General features: G+C 43.9%; 1 protein-coding gene across 1 annotated transcript; it reads right to left on the reverse strand.

The window, feature by feature from the left end:
• Positions 1-200: 200 nt before the first annotated feature.
• Positions 201-14,775, reverse strand: ZXDC (ZXD family zinc finger C; the record flags this gene model as incomplete). The annotated part of the gene is made up of 10 exons (XM_080996902.1): positions 201-3,201; positions 3,523-3,624; positions 5,010-5,164; positions 6,922-7,006; positions 7,837-8,522; positions 9,565-9,735; positions 10,309-10,439; positions 10,847-10,925; positions 11,686-11,838; positions 13,230-14,775. The coding sequence occupies 10 exons, from the start codon at positions 14,773-14,775 to the stop codon at positions 3,115-3,117; spliced, it is 3,195 nt and encodes a 1,064-aa protein (XP_080853028.1). The 3' UTR covers positions 201-3,114.
• Positions 14,776-14,808: the final 33 nt, after the last annotated feature.

The raw sequence follows: 14,808 nt of genomic DNA on the forward strand, positions 1-14,808 counted from the left end.
CAGGCCACCATGGTTAGCAAGAGCAAGCAGTCCAATGCTTTGATTTCAGTCTTGAGTCCTGGAGATACAAAAATGAAAGGATTTCTGCTATTCAGAGATTTCAAGGCTCCCAAATTAGAAAGGTGTTTACAACTTTCCTTCTCTTGCGGTTAAGCAACATCCTGATTGGAAACAACAAAAAACAACTGAAATGGAGAAACTGGACATTAGGTTTTTTTTATTAGTCTCTTTGTCTCACCAGTTCTTTAGATGTCCACTGCCAGCAATGGACTTAGGCAGAATAAATCTGATGTTGACCTTTAAGCCCTTACCCTTCAATGTTTACTACAAATTCCATTTTAGGAATTTACAAAGCCAAGTAAATGATTTTTAAAAAGTAGACATGTTTACAAGTCTCAGGAAAAAAACAACCCACATGTGACTTATTCATAACTCTGAAAAACAGAAGCACCACGTTTTGATGGGCCCAGTTCATACTCTTACCTAGGCTGTGATCCTTTCAGCAGTAAGTGAATGGGTGTGCTGTCCCCACCCTCCCTGCATCAAAGGTAACTGCTTACCAGGCACTCTATGTAAAAAGCTGTAGAGGAAGTCTTCTTGTTCAAGAAAGGGGTGAGGGAGTAGAAAGAACAGGAGATGAAAAGGCCTCATCACAGAGCAGCCCAAGTTACCTCTGAGGATCACTGCCAAAATGAAGTGTATGAACCAACCCCACAGAATAAAGAATTTGAGGTGACTTTTATGGGGGGGGGGGGTGCAAGCCTCCAACACTCTCTTAAGCAAAGTCATACATCTGCAGACCACTCAGAGTTTTAGTTTCTCTTAAACTGAACTTTAGTGATATAAAAAAAAGGTTGAATGAGTTAGCAGTTACTTCACTCGGTTCATCTAAGGCAGTGGTGGAAAACCATAGTCTCTTCTGGGCAAGCTGCTAAGCGCCACCTGCCAGCCATGAGTGGAATCAGAGGCAGAAGTGGGTGGGGGAATGAATATTCATTTCACCTTTGTACAGTAAGCCAGTTTCCACACACTATAAGTACTCATAGCAGATTCACTGAAATTAATAGACATGACGTGACTTAAGGTTATTAATGTCAGTGCTGCTTCTTGGAGTAAAACTTAGCTGAATACAGCCTGCTCCTCTCGATCATCCACCCAGGAAAGCAAGAGGCATTGTCAGAATTCAAGAATACATTCCAGCCATGCAAAGACTCAAGGAGGGGTGGTGAGGAATGTGGCCTAGAGCCAGTCCCAAGGGCCAGAGAAAGAGGCAGGCAGGCAGGGCAGTATTTTGGCCCCATGGTTCCCCATCCTGATCTAAAGGAAGCAAAAATTAACTATAGTTCTTATAGTTAAGAATTTTTTTAAAATACCCATAAATTAAATCTGAAATGATGTATAATCAGTATAAAAATGCCTTTACAATTTCAGGGAAAGTAAGTAAAAAGGCACAGGAATCAGTACATTTCTAATTACTTATGGGCAAGCCCCCTCCCAATCTTAATTTGGAATGAGCTTATTGAAGAAGCGATGCATGGTCCAATAATAGCAGAAAATCATTTCCAGGGCCATTCTAGTCAAGTTGTGCTCTCGATTACATGCTATGGAGTAAGAATAGGTCCAAGCAACACATCCCCAGGCATTAGGGATGTACCAGGAAAATCTTCTGAAAGGGTGACAGAAATCCCGGTATCCAGAATGCTACCATCAGAGGCCCTTGGACCAGCTCACCTCATTGCCATTGTTGCCAGGTAAGTCTGGGTGGCTGCAGAATTAGTCCATTCCAAAATGTGCATGAGCTTCAGAGGCATATGGGTCTGGAGAAGGGTCCAGTCTGGGGAACTCTGTTTCTTACCACCACCACTCATGCTTTTCAGCTAGCTACCCTCTTATTAGTGCATTCCATGACTTCAAATAAATATACACAAGGTCAGATCACATGTGTTCATCTGCAGGATATCATACTTTGTAAAAAATAGAACTGCATATGCACGCTCACACTGCAGGATTAAAAATTCATACATACACACGCTGCTTTTTAACAAAGTCCTATATATAGATACATATATATAATTTTACATCCTTGTGGCACATCATGGAAAAAGTATGTTTAAAATTCCAGCCTTGATGTTTGTTGTTGAACACCAAGTTCTTATATCCTATGCTCAACTGAAATCTTGACATTTGCTTTTTAAAAGTCTACAGAACTGTTTTCCTATCAACTAAAGTAAAAAAGGCAGGTTCCTATTTAAATTAAATATGCACTTTCCTTCTGGGTCAGTAACTCACCTGCATCTCAAATCCTATGACACTAGCTGGAAGCTCTTTGCTCAAGTATATAGTCTGTGTAAATGGCACATGGACCAAGAATGCAATCCTATGCACATTAACTTGGGAATAAATATATTTCCAAGAAAACAAGCATGGGACTGGGCTATACATACTGAAAATGGCAACTTCACAGGAATTGGCAATACTGTTTTGTATTACTGTAAACATATTCAAGGGGTAAGAATTAGCATCTGCTAGGCAGCCTCCTAAAAGGTAGAAAGTGTATACTGCACCATATCAGGGATGGAAGGAGCAAGGAACAACAAGGTTCAACTTCTGCTACCCCCCCCCCCCAAGAACTGTATTATCATTCTGCAATTATTTCCTTAAAATTGTATTCAATGCTATCAGAGAATAAACACTTCAGTGGCCTTAACGGCTCTTCCTCCACTCAAGTCCAATATGCAACTAGGGGCACTAATTATGTGTATGGGTTTTACACTGCCAAGTGTAACTGTTGATATTGCAGCACTGTCCTTGAAGACAACAGTATGGAGTACAATCACAGCATGTCCATTCTAAGACAGGGTTTCAAAACATCCACTGCATAATCTAAATAATGCTTCCATTATCACATTTTTCTGACCACAAGACAGAACATACCAAGATCTCCAAAGCCTTATCAAATAAAATTTACTGAACAGGTTTCCATTGCACGATAACCATCAAGCAAGCCACGAAGTAGCACTGATGTGTGCCCACTCCTATTTTTTTCCTTCAGAAGTAGGAACAAGCTTCTATTTCTCAAGATGCTGTACTTGAATGTTTCTGTCCGCAGCACAATCATTCAAGGTCTTGTAGGTTAATGGTGCTTCCTGTAAACTGAGAATTATCAGAACTGGCATCCTCTTCGGTAGAGTTGTGTGGCTCCTGTACAAAAGCAGAATAAAAAAAATTCACAGTGACATAGGCATTCCAATTTCCAGGTTTCACAGATATATATGGCTGATTTAATAAGCTTCCAAATTCCATCTCTGGGAAGATCACACACACTGGATGATTTTAAAAAATCATACTCTTCTACAGTCAGCTTTTGGTCGTTTACCATTTATCCATCAAATTTTAAACAAGCAAAAAAAAGCATACAGAAAAGGCATCTTTTAAAAACTTATAGTAGCTGTCCATTTGTATCACGCAGGGCAACTGGAATTTGTGTTGCTGTCCAATTTTAAAACACAAAAGGGGTTGTACCTGAAGGATATGAACAGGCAAGTCTACTGTCAGCTGAGAATGTGAAGAAGACGACTGAGAACTGAGCTGAAATGGCAAATCTCCCTCTCCTGGGGAATCATCCTAAAGATAAAGGAGACAAGATCAGTTTCTAATCACAGAAAAATCCCAATGGCAACCTAATCTGCTATAAACACATGGAAACATTTGGAAGTGGCAACATGTCTAATTAGCTATGCATTTTTAAGGCTCTCCATCCTGAAAGTAGAAATCTTAATCATTTCTATGAAATATATAAATCATGCTGCCACCCAATTATGGACTGGAAACTATTTACAGTCATACCTTGGTTGACGAACGCCTTGCGACTCAAATGGTTTGGCTTCCGAACAGCGCAAACTCGGAAGAGAGTGTTCCCGTTTATAAATGTTCTTTGGAACCTGAACATCTGATGTAGCTTCCATGGCTTCCAATTGACTGCAGGAGCTTCCTGCAACCAATTGGAAGTCGCAACTTGGTTTCTGGACGTTTTGGAAGTCAAACAGATTTCCAAAATGGATTCCATTCTACTTCCAAGATACCACTGTACTTAGTTACTTTATTCACTATAAGCAGACAGTTATTAAAAGGCAATGTTCATCTAACTTATTCTTCCATGGACACCATCCTCTGCATATACTAAATGCAAAAACAAGAGAGTACTTTATACATCCATGTACTGATCTAAACGGTATCCCTTTGCTAAAGGAAGGCTTTCTGACCCAGTGGAGCTTTCAGACAGCAGAACAAGAATGAAGGGAATCTTCAGGTACCTCCTCCTCCCTACACCACCACTTCCTATGCTGTTCCAAAGGGCCCAACCCTCCAGAGCACATCAAACCTGTTTTTATTCATCACCATTTGCAAATTGGTTACACTTATTTTAGACAAAGGGGTCACTTCACCTGGGACATGCCAGTCTACTGTATACCAGCTCATCTTCCCCCTGCCACCCTGACTTCACCACCAACTGTTTGTTTGAATGTGTTGCTGTCCATTTACTGTTTTGTTTTAACATATTCCCAATTCATTTCACATATATATTTCAACAGTTTTCATTTTCAGTAAACAAGCGAGGAAAGGGGTTATCATGTGATGGGTAGAGAAGAGAGCTGAAAGGTTGAGTATAATAAATAATAATAATAATAATAATAATAATAATAATAATAAACGTTTATTTGTATCCCGCCTTCCCTGGTCAAGACTGGGCTCAGGGCAGCTAACATCAAATATATAACATTGGTATAAAATCAAACAATAATTAAATTACCTCCTAAAAACAAGTCAGGATAGTTTGCAAGTTAATTTCTAAATGCCCTCCAGGGATGTTGCATCTGAACTATATAATGGATCATCATGCACACCAAGAACCACTTACCAGTTGCGTAAAAGTAGATGTAGGGTGTACATTTCTAAATACATAATTTAAAAATGAAGTGTGTAAATAAAGTCAGGCAGTGAATTCTTACCTGAAGTAGCTGGATTTGAACAAACTGTGTGCCAGCTGAAGAATCTCTTACTGTTAGGCTTCCATTTGGCAAAACACTATTGCATGACCGATTCCCATGGTTAGAAGAACTAACTTTATCACTTTTGCCTTTTCTTATGCCAGAGTTAGGGCTTCCTGAAATAAAGTAATTGACGTGTGTAATACAAAGTCATGTTCCAAGGAATTGAACATATGTACTTCTAAATAATCTATTTCAAAAAAGCTTTTAATATAACAATATATGCTTTTCACCAAAGAAAGTAGGTAATTAGTTAGTAGGTAATACTACACATGGCATATAAAAACCATGGAGCTGAATCCTGATATCCCATTAGTAAAACTCAGCTTACAGAATCCTGCACCTCATAGCAGTATTCAAAACTCCCATTGTTCTGGGTGCATTTTGCGACAGGGAATTTCATTAGTGCAAGCAGTTTTTGAGCTCTGGGTGCAGCACTGCACCCAAGATTTAAGATTAAAATTGCAGAGTGGAAGGAAAGGAGGACTTTTTTCTGCCTCCCCACTTCCAGCTACTCTCTGGAGACTGGAGAAGAGACCCTCGTAAGAATATTAGGGAGGTGGGCAAGGAAAGAACTAGATCATGTGAAAAATGAACATAGTATTTTAGCTGCAGTTCTTTCTTTTTCAGCTTTGTATTCTTGTTATAAAAAGTGTGCCTAGACATTCCGTTCTAGTGCCTATAACCTAGGTTTAAGGTGCCATTTAGCTCCTAGCTTTCATATCTCAGTTTCTACCTCCTAGACCAACCCAGTTACTTCACTTCTCCAAATATAATTACCGTATTTTTCGCCCTATAGGACGCACTTTTTCCCCTCCAAAAATGAAGGGGAAATGTGGGTGCGTCCTATGGGGCGAATACAGGCTTTCGCTGAAGCCTGGAGAGCGAGAGGCTCTCGCTCTCCAGGCTTCAGGAAGCTCTGCGCAACCCTCCGGAGCCCGGAGCGAAGCCGCGCCGGCCTCCGGAGGGTCGCGCAGAGCTACCTGCCCTCCCGGGCTCCGTGCAGCTCTGTGCATCACTCCGGAGCCCGGCACCAAGCCGCGCCGGCCTCCGGAGGGTCGCGCAGAGCTGCCCGCATTAGGAAGCCTCAGCGTGCCCGGGCTTCGCACAGCTGTCCGCAAGCCTGGGTAGACCGGTGCGGCTCCCTAGGCTTGCGGATAGCAGGCTCTTCTGGGGGCTGGGGTCGGGGGAAGCTCGGGCTTCCCCCGCGCCAGCCCCGTGCCTGGGGGGGGGGGAATAAATTTTTTTTCTTTATTCCCCCCCCCCCAAAAAAAAACTAGGTGCGTCCTATAGGGCGGTGCGTCCTATGGGGCGAAAAATACGGTACTAATGAACAGCATGGACGAGCACACAAGAGGTTGACCAAATTTCTCTGAACACCATGTTTACATCCTTAAGTCACAATAACTGAAAAAACCAATCCAACAAAACTGGACCACTATGTGTTCTAGACAAAGAAACTGCTTCACATACAGCATCAAGGTCAGAACAGATATAATCAATATGTACATGCCCGAGGAAGGATTAGTAAACATGGTTAGAATTGGGTGATAAGGGTATTTTACAATTACCATTTCATACAAAAGTAAACATTTAAGAAACAGGGAAACAGCTTCATTAAGCAATATTTCATTGAACAGTGTTCTATCATCTGTAGAGGATGATAGAGAATACCCACTACTAGAACATAGCAAAATTACCCCAATTTGAGCAAGTCTTCTAAGAAGTGAGGCTCTATTCACCCGAATAGCCCCAAACGAACCATGATACTACCTTAGTAATCTATGATGGCTTGTACCAGGCACACACACAAGTCTTCAAAACAATTTTACTTGGTAAATTGCATCCTGTACTGGAACAATTATATACTCACCTATGTCATTCCCATTTTCTTTCTGTTTTCTTTTCTTGGCAAGCTGAATGGCTCGATAATCTGTTCTTGCAGACCCACCACTCTCCTAATGAGAGAAGAAGGTTTATGCATGTCACCAATACAACAGGATTCTTAGGATTATTAGGTTCACATTTTAGACAATATGCTTTTCCAAACATCACTGAATAGATCCCTAGAAGTCTCCCTGCATGGTCTGAACTTTTTCTATGCTAATCAGCTTAACAGTTTAATGGGATAGTGATGCAAGCATAGGGAAATTCAATATTGAGGTCACCCATTTATCTGACTCGCAGGGGATTGGAAGTACTGTATTAAAAAGACTACCACTGAAACACGTTTTGGAAATGTAGCTCAAGACTATGGTCCTCTGTCTTCCTCAAACTAACACACGTTTAATTCAACTACCAGTCAGAAACCCTATTTTAGCTGCGTGTGGGATAATAATAATAATAATAATAATAATAATAATAATAATAATACAAGGATCAGAAGAGAAGGAACTCTTCAAGATATTGCAGTCCATTTTCCTTGTTCTATAAGCAGCGAACAGGGCACTCCTTTTTATTTAGTCAGTTCCAAAGTCAACCATCACTCATTTTTGAGTACTTACAACAACTTGGGAAGAGAGGTTAATAGCACTAAGCTCCAGCTGGGAAAACAAAAAGCAAACTTTCCTCCAAATGTGATGTAGAATGTGTAACTGGGTTTAATACTTTCACAGGCAACCGCAACTTATACCACTTACGTTGTACAAAATATACGACGACTTCGTTCGTGGCAGACATTCCACAAACCCATTTGATCTGGTAGAAAGGATGGCTCATATACGGCAATATAATATCCTCAAAGCTAAGACACTAATGAAAACTACAGTTATTGAGAGCTACTGCATACCAGAAAGGAGCTGCCAGTCACCGTGCTCAGATCAGTTTCTTTCTGTGCACTGTAACTTCCTGGAGGGTTGGAGAACACAAACTGAGTCACCACTTTACTGCCTTCTTGCTGTCCCACAACATCCAGGTTAGGAAGTAAAGTTTGCTCTGCTTTACTTGGAGCCAGTAATTCAGATGCATTATTTCCACCAAGGCTGCTTGAAGGGGTTAAAGTGGCTGCGTCTACTGACAGGTTATTACTGGAAGTCAAACCATGCAGGTCTTGACTGGAACTCCTTGTGGACAACGATGCTAGGGAGCCTAAGGCTTCTGCATTCACAGTCTGTACATCATCCAAATTTAAAGTGCTTTGCTGTAAAACTGTGGCAGTGGTTCCCAGCAGAAGAGAGCTGTCCAGGCTGTGTGGAATGTCACTGCTAGCCACTAAAATCAGTGGGTCAACTGTCTGACCAAGAGAACTGCTACCAACGGAAAGATTGCCCCCAAGCGTGGAGCCAACAGAAGCAACATCTATTGTGAGAATTCCAGAGTTTATCAGAGCCATGTCTGTTGAAATTCCAGAGGTGTTCCCAGAAACACTGGAAAAAAGGGACACAAGGTCTACATTGCTGAGGTCACTTTGTCCTGAACTGGCAAGTTCGCTGCTAGGCGTGAGGGAACCGATAGTTTCCATCTGATTTAAGAGATCTGAAACGAAAATTTAGCATGTTAGTACCACCGTGCCCATGGAACATGGGAATCAAAAGCCAACAATAAGCGCCACCTGCTGCCTCTACTTCTAACTTGGCTGCCCTGCCATTCCTCCAAACATCCTGCTGTCTAAATCACTCCAGCCAACATCCTTCTCACCTTGCAGAAGCCAATGTTAGCTAGGAGCCTATTTCTGCTTGTCACTATTCTAGTCTGTCTTTTCGGATCATTTTCAAACCCTGCCTCCCTCTTATGCACACACAGTGGCATGGCTGCTGTTCAAGGTCAGGGTGCCACATACTATGAGAATGGCTTGAATCAGCTTCCTGTATGTTATGCAGACTGAGAGGTACATGCTGCATTTCCCCAGATTCTGGCACCATTACTTACAACTCAGTTTGGCTAAACCACATAGGAAACAAATTCATGCAGTTCTCACAACCATGTAGAGCTTCTATCATACAGAAGCAATTTTCAGTGGCAAACAAGCCACTAGTTATATGGAATTGATCATAAAGTGCCTGAAAGCATGAGATCAATGTCTGAGAAAACCGCAAGTTGACACCAGTATCACTCAGTCACTGCTCCTGCTGTAAGTTAGGAAATACTATTATAAATTAATGCCCTCCTTTTAAAAGGATACAACACCCCATAGTAATTACAGTGGTACCTCAGGTTACATACACTTCAGGTTACAGACTCCGCTAACCCAGAAATAGTACCTCGGGTTAAGAACTTTGCTTCAGGATGAGAACAGAAATCGCGCGGCGGCGCAGCAGCAGCAGGAGGCCCCATTAGTTAGTGGTCTTCAGGTTAAGAACAGTTTCAGGTTAAGAACGGACCTCCGGAACGAATTAAGTACGTAACCAGAGGTACCACTGTAATTTACAAGGACTTAGGAGAAAAGCATTTGAAACCACAACTTATTGGGCTTTCTAAAATAACCAATGTTTCAATACCAAAAATAAATATATTATGTTTTAGATATAACACATACCAGCTATGACTTATTGCCAAGCAGTCAGTCAACGGGTCATACCTGCACTAAAATTGTGTTGCTTGACCATGTGTGTTTTCATACTATGCTTGGAAGTGAACAATTTATTACAGCTGGATACAGGGCAACGCGTCTTCAGTGAGTCCACATCCTGAAGGTGTTTTTTGGAGTGAATATACAGACTACTACGTGCCGAGAACTTGGCACAACAACCTGAAATAAGATATCAAAGTTTAGGTACTGTCCCTGTATTTACATTTTTAATTTATAGCCTCTTTTCATTTAGATGCCAAAGGCAATTATCAGGATTCCCATTCCATTCCACAAAATTATCTCTCATGATTGTTTTGTATGTACTGTCATAAAAAATGTGGAAATGTTATTAATACAAAGTAATGTAATATGGAAAATCCATTTAGACTGCAATCCTATACTCACTACAGTACTTGAGAATAAGCTCCACTATGGGAATTACTTCTCAGCAGACATAGGCTGTTAGTGTGGAAAACTTAAAATGTCACAAACAAGCATGTATAGGGCATCCAAAAGTGCCAGAACAAAACCAAAAACACCTTTTTAAAAAGTAGTTTTGGAGGGGAAAACAAGAAAGGGTTTCTCCTATCCATGCTGTGCTATGAACGTGCTTTTCTCCCCATTGTATGATTCAGCAACAATTCAAACCTGATGCATAGAGCAGCTGCCATCTTCTCTAATTTAACCCTCTCTGCATGACTAGGAACAAAGGAGATAAACACAAGCATACAAGAGCACATATACAAATAATACCTTCTACTGGACATTCAAATGGCTTTGTGCCAAGATGAGTTATACTATGGCCTTTCAGGTGTTCGGCTCTTGTGAAGGATTTTCCACAGCCTTCTACAGAACATGTAAACCTTCTGTCATCTTCATGTTTCCTACAATAAGAATTAAATAAATTCAGTATAAAATACTAAGGGCACAGGCATCAATGATTATAGGTTGGATCCTAATCATTTTAGCTGAACATGTGCATATTGCTATACTGTACCTGGAACACTTAAACCAGAATTCCACAATCTGGTACCCTTCAGCTGTTTTAGACAACAACTCAGATCAACCCCAGCCAGAAGGGCCATGATGCCTGGGGCCCAACAGCACCAAAAATAATATTCCAGATAAAATGCATATGCCTTTCCCATGGGAAGCAAAGCTTATTTATCTTCTTGTATTCATCTCTTTCCCTTTTCGCACCCTCCCGATTTGTTATTTCCCCCAGTGAAAAAGTTTAAAGTGCAAGCTCTTTGAGGACCTCTAAACAGCCATGTACAGTCAGGTAATTTACCTTTTGTGCCTTAATAGCTTGGACATGCTAGTGAAAGACCAGCCACAACCTTCAAAGTCACAGATGAAAGGTCTTTCACCTGGAGGAAAGCAAAAGCAAAAATATTTTTTTAAAAAAAACGAATGCAATTACCCAACATTTCTGATAACCCCCCCCCCCAACTGCTCACTCTCACATGTTATTCTGGATGTCTAATAATTTTATGTTTACTATTGATTTAATTGTTCTGTTTTGTGCAGCTTATGAGCTACTTTGAGAACCTTAGCTAAAACCAGTTCAATAAATTTTTAAATAAACAGAAGAAACATTCTCACCCATCCAATGACCCTTCTGCCTGATTCCTCTCTTGAGTTAAATAGCTTTGGTTCTTTAACACCAGAAGATTCAGAGCAAGTCATGCATATAGCTTACATTGCTCAAAATGCTGCTGACCCCAGGCAAGCAATATGCACAGTTGTTTAAAGGACACTCTCCCTATAAATCTGAAAATACTATTTCAAGTTTACCAAATCCAAGGAAGCCTTACTTTTATAAATCAGTTAAACATTAAGTTCTATTTGCTTCCACCACCCACTCACTTAAGCTCAGGCTTGCTGGTTTTATTTAAGTAGAAGTTAACTTCTACTTAAGATAGCAAGCTAGCAGTGCACCCAAGGACACAGAACAACACCAGGATTCAAGTAAATCAAATAGACTGGGGGAGGGAAACCCACACACAAAACTGTGTTTATTCCTTAGTACCACAACTCCATCTAAGAATCAAGGACACATTTCAATTCAACATAATCAGTTTATCTATTAATGACAAACCAACTTTAACTAATGCCCTAGCTTCACACCTGTATGACTTCTCATGTGGATTTTCAGTCGGCAGGCTTTGTCATACTGCTTGTTGCAGCCGGGGAAGGAGCAGGAGAACAGTTCTTGTTCCCTGAAGTGGATTCGATTATGAGAAAATAATGCACTCACTGTTATGAAGGTCCTCTCACAACCTAGAGAAAGAAGGAAGAACCAAACTCTGCTTTAGTGGAAAACAAAACAATTGGGTATTACCATGAACTAGAATATTATTACCACCATGATCTAGAAAAGTTCATGGTAATAATAATATCATTTAAATTGTTTTAATGGTGTATCTTACTGTGTATATTACGTTGACATATCATTTCCAAGTACTATGGGGGGAACTGCCTGAAAAGTGGTCTACAACCCCATTAAATAACAGTAGGTAGGTAGGTAGATAGATAGATAGATAGATACCTCATTAAACTATGAAGACCTTTCTGGGAAATTGCTCTGGACTAAGTTTATTTCCAATACTGCAATGTACTGCAGTATAATGTCACAGCTGGAGTTAGTTTTTTGCATCTCCTTTTCACTAGTACACTGCCATTCTTATACATCACTCTGCAATTTCCCTTTCTTCTAAACTGGAGTGCAAATTTTCTTGTTGTTTCACTAACCTTTACTTTCCACATCTAATATTGTAGCATTCCAGCATGGTAAGCATTCTAATGTACAGAGACCATGTACATGATAGCTAATCTAAAGTAGATTATCTCAGAGTACCAAATGCAGAAAACAAACAACAGATGAAGGCCTTCATGTCTGCCTTCTGTGCTTCTCTCTTGCAAACAGAATGCTGAAAGTTATGCACAAGTCTAAATATTACAGTGCACTTATATTGAACCCCACTACAGAGGCATTCCATAACAAGTGATCAAATTTTACCTCATCCAATTTTCTTAATATTTTGTACACTTGTTGAATGATCAAAACTAAGTTTATATCTAACATTTTAATTTTTTTTAAAAGTGTACAAAATATTAAGAAAACTGGATGACATGAGGTTAAAAAAAATATATGAATCATTTGATATGGAATGACCCTACAGCATTGTGGATGTTCTGGCTTGGATTCAAACCTTCACTTACCTGCAAAGCTCAACGAGTAATTTCGGGTCTTATCACTATCTCTATTCTATCCTATCCCACAAGGTGCCGAAAACACCTAATGAATAGTGCAGGGCAAAGTATTTTTTCTTAGAAAGATTAGTACTGCAAGTGGGTACTGAGATTGCGATTCAACTCTCTTCCGCTTTTTCCACTGTGCAAAACAAAGCCACACTGCACATTTAAAGTGCACGACTTCTCCCCAAAGAATCCTGGGAACCGCAGTTTGTTGAGGGTGCTGGAACTGGTAACTGGAAGCTGGGTTCCAAGGATTCTCTGGTGGAATTCGTGCGCTTTAAACGTGCAATGGATGCAGCCAGCAATCCGGGGGTCCAAACGGATTTTGAGGCGGGGCTCTTACCCAAGCCCGAAAGGCCGAGACTTGTTGACCTTTGTAAAAATAATTAGAGGGAGAGCTGCCGGCTGCTTACCTGGATACTCGCAGCGGTAAGGCCGGTCGGGCTCCAGGTGGCTTCTCCGTTGGTGAGCGCCGAGGCGGGCGGCGCTGGGGAAGCGCTGCCCGCACGCCTCGCACTTGTGCGTCGCCTCCTGCTCGTGGGCCCGGCCGTGCGCCCGCAGGTTGTAGATGGTGGTGAAGCGCTTCGAGCAGCCGGGCGCCGAGCAGGCGAAAGGCCGCAGCTTGTCGTGCGAGTGCAGGTGGCGCCGCAGCTTGTAGGCCGTGGCGAAGGCCCAAGAGCAGCCGGGGACCGGGCAGCAGAAGGGCCGCGCCGCCCGCCCGGAGCCCCCCGCCGCCGCTTCTTCTCCCGCTCCTCCTCCTCCGCCATCCTGCGCCGTAACAGAAGCAGCGCCGCCGCCTCCGTGCGCGGACAGGCGGTGTAGTCGCAGCAGCTGCTTGCGGGAGAAGGCCTCTTCGCAGCGGGGCTCGGGGCAAGAGTAAGGCGCGGGAGTCCGAGGCGGGCCTCCTGCCGAGGCCTCGTCGGCAGCGCCTGAGGAGCGCGGCGCCTGAGGAGGAGGAAGGAGCGGCGCGGGTGGCGGAGGCGGCTGCGCGGGCCCGCCGAGGCTGAGCAGCCCGTTCTCGAAGCGCACCAGCAGGCTCTGGTTGTTGATGGTGAGCGTGCCCGAGAACGAGGAGCCGGCGGCGCCGGGGTCGTCGTCCTCCGCCGTCGCCGCCTGTCCGCTCCCCTCAGCCACGGGCCCAGGAGCCTCGGCCTCGAGTGCACCTTCCCCCCCGCCGTCGCCCGGCTTCTCCTCTCGCGGAGGCGGCGGCGGCTGCGTCGTCGTGGTGGCGGCGGCGGGTTCCTGCGAGGGGCTTCCGGAGGCTCCGCCCCGCACCAAGTTGAGCACCAGCAGCAGAGCGTCGCTGTCGTGCGGCTGCCCGGGGCCCGCGGGCGGCAGGGCGAAGGCGCTGCTCGCGGAAGGCCCCTGCGGAGGCTGCTGAGGGGCGGGCGGCGGAGGAAGAGGGGGAGGCGGCGGCAATGGCGGCGGCGGTTGCTGCTGCTGAGGCGGTTCCGGCGGCTTCTTGCCCTCCAGGAGCAGCAGCACCGGGAATGTCACGTCCAGGCCCCAGGCTCCCGCCGCCGCTCCTGCCCCCGAGTCCCGCGGCTGAGGAGGTCGGCGGGCGGGCCCTGAGGAAGAAGCCCCCTCTCCAAGGGCCGCGGCGCCGCTGCCGCCATGTTGCTGGGTGCCAGGCTCGGGCCGGGCCGCCTCCACGGCGGCAGGCAGCCCCTGCGTTTCCATCTTGGGGGTCCCTGTAGCAGCGGCTGAAACCGGAGCCGCGGGGCGGGGCCGGCGGGGCGGGTGGAGAAACCCGGAATGCGGATCGCTCAGCGAGAGAGAAAGACAACAGCTCAGAGAGGGGATCCGGAGCCAACGCGGCTGGGTGGAAAACCCGGACACGGGATTGCTATGTGGAGCATGCAATAGCGCAGGAAGGTGCGCCTCGCGGAGCGGAGAGAAGTCGGGGAAAAGGGGATGCGAAAATAAGAGCAGTCGTCTTGGATCAGGCCAATGGCCCATCCCGTCTTAACACCCTGTTCTCACAGTGGCCAA

The sequence above is a fragment of the Podarcis pityusensis genome, assembly GCF_964106645.2.
Source record: "Podarcis pityusensis genome assembly, chromosome: 2".
NCBI classification, from domain to species: Eukaryota; Metazoa; Chordata; class Lepidosauria; order Squamata; family Lacertidae; genus Podarcis; species Podarcis pityusensis.